At 42.7% G+C, this 8,389-nt stretch overlaps 2 protein-coding genes across 2 annotated transcripts in view; both read left to right on the top strand.

The window, feature by feature from the left end:
• SARC_00311 (hypothetical protein) overlaps positions 1–4,755 on the top strand; it is a 9,418-nt gene extending 4,663 nt beyond the window's left edge. Inside the window, exons 7-13 of the mRNA XM_014306038.1 lie at positions 184–402; positions 852–994; positions 1,626–1,796; positions 2,326–2,461; positions 2,752–2,866; positions 3,242–3,373; positions 4,447–4,755. Coding sequence (XP_014161513.1) covers positions 184–402; positions 852–994; positions 1,626–1,796; positions 2,326–2,461; positions 2,752–2,866; positions 3,242–3,373; positions 4,447–4,688 — 1,158 coding nt within the window. The 3' untranslated portion in view covers positions 4,689–4,755. The remainder of the gene's footprint in view (positions 1–183; positions 403–851; positions 995–1,625; positions 1,797–2,325; positions 2,462–2,751; positions 2,867–3,241; positions 3,374–4,446) is intronic.
• Positions 4,756–6,687: 1,932 nt separating this feature from the next.
• The window catches only part of SARC_00310 (hypothetical protein), an 8,489-nt gene continuing 6,787 nt past the window's right edge, over positions 6,688–8,389 (top strand). The window contains exons 1-4 of the mRNA XM_014306037.1: positions 6,688–6,811; positions 7,284–7,381; positions 7,827–7,972; positions 8,292–8,376. Coding sequence (XP_014161512.1) covers positions 6,703–6,811; positions 7,284–7,381; positions 7,827–7,972; positions 8,292–8,376 — 438 coding nt within the window. The 5' untranslated portion in view covers positions 6,688–6,702. The remainder of the gene's footprint in view (positions 6,812–7,283; positions 7,382–7,826; positions 7,973–8,291; positions 8,377–8,389) is intronic.

Genomic DNA, 8,389 nt, shown 5'->3' with positions numbered 1-8,389 from the left:
GTCATGTATTTGTCATGTGGTAGTGGTGTTTGTTATAGTTGGTCTGATTGTGGGATAGATGAAATGTACAGCTCCAGGCTTACACTCAATAGGTAATCTTCACACGCTAGACCTGCTGGCAAGGTCATTTGCTCCATTATACTATTCAGTAACTTTTATGAATTGTCCGACGCAACTCTGCAGGCAGATCAATCTCTTGCGGATGGTAATGACATCCTTGCCTACATTACGTTGCACAAGACGTACACGGATATGATCAGTGCGCTCGACATGCCGCAAACGGAGGACAAGAACACATCAGACACCACACAAAGGAGACGAGCGCACACACTGGCGGTGAAACAGTCTGAGAGAAAGATTCTGCAGAACGGGGTTCAACTATGTGAAGAGAGGCTGATGAAGGTGTGTTGCTTGTTGTACATGAGGAAAGACACGTTGTAGATTTTGCTTTGGTATTATTACTTATATGTTAACGAAAGTATGATTCACACAGTGGTAGATAGTTTGTTCTCACTTTTTAGGCACACTCGAGTTGGAGATTTGTATAAAAGCAGTGCTATTTGATATATATATATATATGTTTATATATATATATATATATGCATATATATATTTATGTATTTATGTATTTATGTATATATTTATATATATATATATATAATATTATAATATCATATATATATATGTTTATAAATATATATATATATATGTACTGTATATATATATACATATATATATATATTATATATATATATACGTAATATACACACACACACACATATATATATATATATATATTAAGCCATGTAAATATACTGTCGATCTAAATAGCTGTGCTTTTTTGTGTCCAGCACTGGAACAGGCAAGTATCAAATATGGATCAGATCAATCGATGTGGTTGCGATGGCTGTATGGCGAAGGGCTCACCTTATGTTCACACTCTCCTAGCCAATCAACCGCAGATGGATGCAAATCAGGAAGCAACTGTGAATGTGTAAGTCGTGTTATTCTGGGCTTTTTTTAACGCAGATAGGTCCGAATATGCATGTGAGCATACGTATACATATGTCCTACTTGTGTGCATCCTATGATATACAAATGAAGCGCGGACCATGTGTGCGAAATGTTCATGCGAAGGTTGTGTGAATTTTTTTTGTTGGAAATATCAGTCTTATCAAGTACTACTAGAGGGTCATTCCATGCTTTTTAAAGGGTGGTTTAAAGTTCTGAATGTTGTGTGATAACCATTACGACGTGACGTTTCCAAGGAGATATTAATGCTACTTAGCATGGTACTAGAGGGCCATTCCAAGCGTGGAGAATTTAGCGATATACCGAGCTTTAGTTCTTGAATGTGCCGGAGCGGGCCTTGATCCACAGAACTAACAGAATCGTATGCGCCAACCGATGTTGTTCACACTTTTATTTATTTATTTATTAAATACACCAAATTCGCACCCACACTTTATTTACAGGGAACTGATCCGTGCCCATTATCTGATTACAGAAAACTATTATATACCTTCTATCTGATGACAGAAGGTTAATTGATACGACTTTTTCATATCAGGAATCTATTTCTTATCCACTTCTCAAACGCCCTCACCCCCACGGCCCCCGCTCAGCTTACAGACGCTAATGTCGGCGAGTGTCAGTGATGCTCTGCATGTGCAGACGGCTCATCTGATATTCATGTTTGTACACGAGCTGTGGTCACACCCACTCGCACGGTCGGTAGTGCTATTGGAAGACGCCTGCCCCTCCAAGGTTTCTGCTGGATGTGATAGAGGTCTCAGGTATATTGTGTGCTTTGTAGGTGAGCACGAAGTATGTACATGTTTGTGTATCTTGGTATCAGTATAATAAATGCAATTTTCATATATGTGCATATGATCCGGTCACACACACTCGCGGTCGGTTGGTTGTACTGCTGAAGGCGCCTGCCCTCCCACTTTATTTGCTGGAAATGATTGAGGTCTCATTCATGTTTGCAGGGACTGTAGATGTATTATATATACAAAGACGTATATATCTGTATATTGTTGAAAATATAGTTTTCAGGTGCGCGCATGAGTTTTGGTCACACCTTTTCATTGTAATATTCTGGGCGTTCAGACGGGCTGGTGCACATTGTAAAATTATAGCTTGTCCGAATGAACTGCCTGCTTGTGGGTAACAGAGGGATCTAACGATGCAATAACTTCACTTACTGTTCCTAGAAGATAACCGAATCCGGTTACAGTCATGTAATGGAGGGTCATCACGCTTCACATATTGTAGTTTGCGACCACAGAACTTACCGCATTCATACGTTTATGCCACCAGGCCCACGGATTTGATACTCACGGAATGTCCTGAGGCGGACATATACATAGAGAAGATGCGCCTGTGGTCATCGTATCTGTTGGCTCAGCTGATAACCACTGCAACCGTGTCGCTCTCCGACATGAACACCATGAGGGTGAGTCAATACACGTCGCAGTGTTCGATGTATACAACCGATACTAGTTGATGATTTGCTTGAGGGAATAGTATGCTTTGACCTGCCTGCCTTTTGCACACCCGCACCACTCGAGCGGCTGTTTGGTTACTGCGATTCTGATGGGTGGCTTCATTAGTCTGTTTGATTTTTCTGGGCAGCTTCTTCGATATCTCGCTTTTTTATCCGGGCAGTCAGTGGACTAGGTCTCGGGACCTTATTGCCTGTGTGAGATGTATACCGCTCTCTTATATCCTGAACTACTATCGCAGATGGAGATGTACAATCTGCGCTCTCAAGGGCTCATCATACCTACCGGTAGCGCCCTTGATACCGTAGTCAACCTCGTCAGAGACGACGATGAATGCGACGGCGTGGTCGCTGTAGGTAAGTGATGGTTTATAAATGCAAGCAACTCGCCTTTCCTCATCATATGTATCTTCCCATGCCGACAAACCCCATTTGTAAGGAGCCTCTTGTTCAGCTCGACATCAAGGGCGCACATCGCGATGGTTGTTGAGGCTGTGTACACGGATGACATGCATATCTAGTCTGCATAGCAACTTGACGCTACGCTAGTTCGCGTGATGTGCCACTAATCTGATTGTATAACGTGGTGCAATATTAGTGTATACATAAGGCGCTTTGAGCTCAGAAGTGCACTGGAAGTAATACGAGATTCGACAACGGGTTATGTCTTGGTTCAGGTTAATGGTGCCTTAACTACTTGCTTACAATTGGCTCATTTCTTCATGAACACAGGGGCCGCTAAATGTCATGTGTGGTCCACCCAGCTTGCCCTGAAGGACATCCCAATAGTCACAGTGGAAACCCTCAACGAATTGGCAACCTACCCGAAGCACGCGTTGCTGCTTGTCAATCCTGATGATGCAGGTACAGTTTTGCCTTACTAATTCCGTGCGTGTTGTAACGCCGTCGCTGAGACATACTTGTGAATTATCAGAGTTGAGTGTTAGGTAGTTAGTGGTTTTTTTTATTTGATAGGTTTCCGCTTTGCCATGAGAGTGGTATATTTCCAGTTGCAACTAGTTGCATGAGTATTGGTCAACGTCGCAATGCACACACTCTGTGTGCTTCTTGTATCTCGTTACATACACTCATTGCTTTGCAGTCCTGGCAGCGTTTGCTTTCCCCTTTGAGTGGTATTCGTTTCTATCGTATCATTATATTATAAGCTGCAAGTCTGTCCGGAAACGTTCTCGAGATGCATACGAAGCATGTGCCAACCAGTGAGTTGAATCTCATGTACTGGTTTGTTTACTGCTGTTGTGCCTTCGCTCAAAGCGGTGTAACTCCGCAAATGGTATGAGGGACTACACATGTTGTCTGGTAGCCAGCTTGTAGAATTCCTCGAGTACATCCACTTGCGTGGAAACCAACCATGAATCAACTTTCCTGGTTCTCATATTAGTGCACGGTTCATATCGTAGAACTGTGTAGCAAGTCATGTATCGGGTGGTTACTGGGCATTTGTTCTTGGCTATAGTTCTCATGCCAAAAACATGCTGTATCACTGTTTATTACTGTCAGGCATGGGCGTGGCAAGCTGGTCGTGCGCTACTGACGATCTCAGCCAATTTGTTATATCACAGTTGCCTCTGGACTTTTATTTATTGTATTACATAACATCACATGCACACATGTGTTGCCAACAAATTATCAGCCTTTCGAGTTACAAACACGCATTGTGCTTCTCGTTTCACATGCACACATGTGTTGTCAACAAATTATCAGCCTTTCGGGTTACAAACACGTATTGTGCTTCTCGTTTCACTCTTGGGAAAGGGCATGGCAAGTTGAAAGTGCGTGGACAAGGTCCCCAAACAGGCAATTCGCTATAGTATTATTGTTTTCGATTTAGTCACGTATACATGAAGATATCTAAAACCGACTATCAGCTCATTCCACGATACAAACACATCATGTGGTGCTCTCTACACTCCTAGGCAAGGGCATGGCAGGCTGGTCGTGTGTGAACAAAGATCCCAAACGACGGCTTCTCCTCACTGTAGGCGAATGGGCTGACTCCACTCTGGGTGCCTATGCCACCGGAATGCCAGTACACGGACAATCCTTCAGCAATATGAGCCAGCAGGCGGTAGAAAAGAACTACGACATGGTGCACAGCGCAAGACTCGCAGTATGGCCCGTGTACATGGATAGATTAAGTGTGTGGAGGCACAAATAAAGTACGGTTGTATGCTGTGTATGAGTGTGGAGGCACTCGGAAACTACCACCTTATAGTATATGGCTCGGATAGTATGTAGCAAATTTGCGATGCTAGAATATAGTTTATGCGAAAGGTATACCAGAGCATGGATAGTCCTTCAGCAGCATGCGCCAGCTGGTGGTACCAAAGGTCTACAGCATGATGCACACTGCAAAGAAAACACACAACGTATGGTTTGGTCGAGTATTTGAACGTATAAGCAAAGTGCGCTTGTACCACTTGAATATGGGCAGGTTGAGAAGTTGGGGCACAAACATAGTGTGCTTGCACCACGAATAAAATAGCTTCGAGTATTTGGGACCACAGGCAAATGACTCCTGCGTATACTACAGTACGAGGGGTACTAGTGATTATTCTAGAGAGCGTTGGGCCACACCTCCGACAACAGAAGCCTGCAGGTGGTGGTGCGCTACTAAGTGACAATATATATTGCTCTGCAGATAATTTAGTCCTCGTCTAGGGAAAGATTGGGTGTGTGCATTCAAATGTTAAGTACTCGTATGTACAATGTAGTATGAGAAGCGATAGTACTGCTATTAAGATTTGTGGATTAAGGGTTCGAGCGGCTTTTCATCCACTTCTTCGTCTGCTAGACTGATGCGTAGCAGCGGTATCGCTCGAGTATGGCTATCCCATCAGCCACACTTCAACTTTTGTTTCAAACCATACTATGAGCCAAGCTAGGAGTATAGCCATAGTACGGGTCTATTCTACTTTAAGCTTACCACAACTCTAGTATGCTCCACGAGTGGCATAGTGCAACCTGGCGGCGGCATGGCCGTGCGCAAAGTATGACTGCGCTGATTGCAGTACACGAGAACGGCGGATAAGCAAAATTAGGAGCGATAGCAATTCAGGTGTTGCATTTAGTCTGAAGTATCAGGTAACGAGCCGAAATAAAGCATTGGCAGAAACTTTATTGACATGGTGGCCCTAGTTTGACCAATTACTTTAGCAGCATGGGGTTGTTATGTGTATACTATACTATGAGAAGTATTGGTGCGGGTAAGCATGGTACGAGTTTTGAAAAACAGCGGTGTCACTGAACGCAGGGATTTCTCCGACAACCGACAACGGTATATGCTACTCAACAGTGATAAATACATTGCACTACAATCCGCATACACTGCACACCAGCAATACAGCATTGAGATACAAGGAGGGGAGGGGACCTTGCGTTTCTTATGACTATAAATATATTTTTTTCATACATATTCGTATATACTTGTATATTCATAAGGTCAATCTTCCGAGCACAATGTGTGAAATCAATTGGTCAGTAATCCGAAAACAAAGTGTGAAATCCATCACAGGCATAGACATCAGCTGGGGAAGTATGTTAGAGAGCAGTAGAGCAGATAGGTTGTTGAGGCAGTACCTTTCGGACATAGCAGCCAAACATATATACATAAATATGTAATGATCCGCCAGAACATGTCTTCTGAGTAAACAGCAGGCTATATCCCATCAAAGTTCATTAGCACTCTCTAATAGAGAACAGAGTCTGTATCTTTTAGCTCTTTTAGCGCTGTTCTATATTTCATCATGATGTTGATGATGATGGTGGTGGAGTTCTTTTCTTGACAAAACGTTTATAAAATCAACCATTTTGGCGTTGAATTTGAAACGTTTATGCTCTTATCGTAGCATCGGTATTTCCAACAATTCAACACTGGGTGTGAACTTTCTCGCGTTTTTTCTTCTTCTGAAACGTATATTTTTAAATTGATGCTTATTGTGGAATGCGAGTGCGTAGTTGCTAAGTATCATGCAGTGTTTTGCACTGTTTTAGGCTGTGATCAGTAGATCATGCCTTCCTCATTTTTATTGTAGGGTTCAGGGTTTGTATATCAAACTATCATCACAAACCATAGCCAACTGAAAAAAAAACACAGAAAACATACAACCAACGTATATATATCATATGATTGCCAAACCTGGTTCACTCACACTCTCATCGACTACTACGAGATGCTAAAGTACAGTTCGCTTAGGAGTGGATTCCAGAGAATCGGCAGCCGCCGTGCCAACGGTGCGCTCAACAGAGTGGTCTCTCGAGCACGGTCAGCGGCCAGTGATGGTAGGAGAGTCGCTGATTAGCGTGTGATGTGAACGATGTGTATACGATGTGCATTATGTGATTCTTGTGCTTGATTGTGTATGATGTGTTAATGATTGTATGATGCGTGTATGATGTGTATGTGATGTATTACAACGGATGGAACGTATTTGCGTTGATGGTATGTGTATCAGGTATATAGGCAAGGTACAAAGGTAATACGCTTAGGATGTGATTATATATATATACATATATATATATATTCGATATGTATCCGCATTTACCTAGAGATCGTCTTATATACACGAGTATTATCATATGAAAACGTGTATACCTTTCCAACCCTACTGTCACGAATATATGCCAGGCTATAATTTTATTTATCATACACTATGGTCAGTTTCACGGATATATCAGTGCACTACACAGACATCAACGCACTGGTCCACTACCAAATGTGTATCTCATTTATACTCAAACTATACTACTGTAGGTGCAGAGGCCACCCCTGCAAGCTACACTGGAGGCCCTGTTGGTTTAGAAGGGGCTGGCATTCTGTCCGATCGAGACGTGACATTCATGCTCGAAGAGGTAAGCCTACGTGGGTACATATTTCTGCTCTGTGCATGTAGTTGTATAGCAATGAATACAAGATGTACCATTGTTCTGATGCCGGGCGGCAGCCGATATATGAACAGTTGTGTCGGTTTTGCTTTGCCAAACTACACTTGAGTGCTCCCTATACGTGACATGTGGATTCATTGGTTTCTGACAAATTCATGGCACAACTCCATTCTATCAGTTAAAGGCCATATGTTTCGGTATTCGTACAACCTAATGGTTGCTATAGCAACTCATCAAACACAATCCAGTAACGGTGATCATAAAAAGGGCGTTTCGCACAGAATAGATACTATGGTCCTATTACCGTATGAGGATGACCTTCAACGTATACATTACATTGCCATTTTTTCCCATATTATAGATGCTCTACTCCATCGCTCACAATACAGAGCACATATTTCATTTCATACAGCTGATTGACACCGAAGGTCTGCTGAAGAGGCCGTACTACGCCGAACACTCCATGCCCACAATCAAGGAGTACTACGCCACTCTAACAAATGTGGCCAACACCCATTTCAAACCACACAATGTGGAGCTGGATAAAAACCCTCCTATGTAAGTATCTTTAGCATATGCATAATGAGCCTCCTAAGTAAGTAACTTTAGCTTATGCATAAGGAGATCAGCGTGCTCGTTCGCATTGTATGTAGTCTAGCCGTATACAGCTGCTTATACATCTATTGCCTGAGAGACTCACAACCACGCCGCTTCAGGGCGATTTGTGTATTGTTAGTCAAAGCACATAACAACACCTTAGAGCTTATTTTTCTTGACCGTGTTTGGGATTCACCTATACTTTACTGCTCACAGAGTATGTGGGATTCATATCCGCACTCTTTGTTAGAAGCTCAATTTTATCCATCCAAACACTTAGATTCGTCGATGGCAGAGCTCGCGTCTCGTCAGTGATCGCACCCGCAATCGAAACTCTTGCAGAAACTGGGTTTATGGCCGCGTCAGTAAGTAAACGGA

Source organism: Sphaeroforma arctica (assembly GCF_001186125.1).
Source record: "Sphaeroforma arctica JP610 unplaced genomic scaffold supercont1.8, whole genome shotgun sequence".
NCBI lineage: Eukaryota > Ichthyosporea > Ichthyophonida > Sphaeroforma > Sphaeroforma arctica.
Note: the sequence above shows the minus strand (reverse complement) of the source record. Positions and strands in the feature narration are given on the sequence as shown.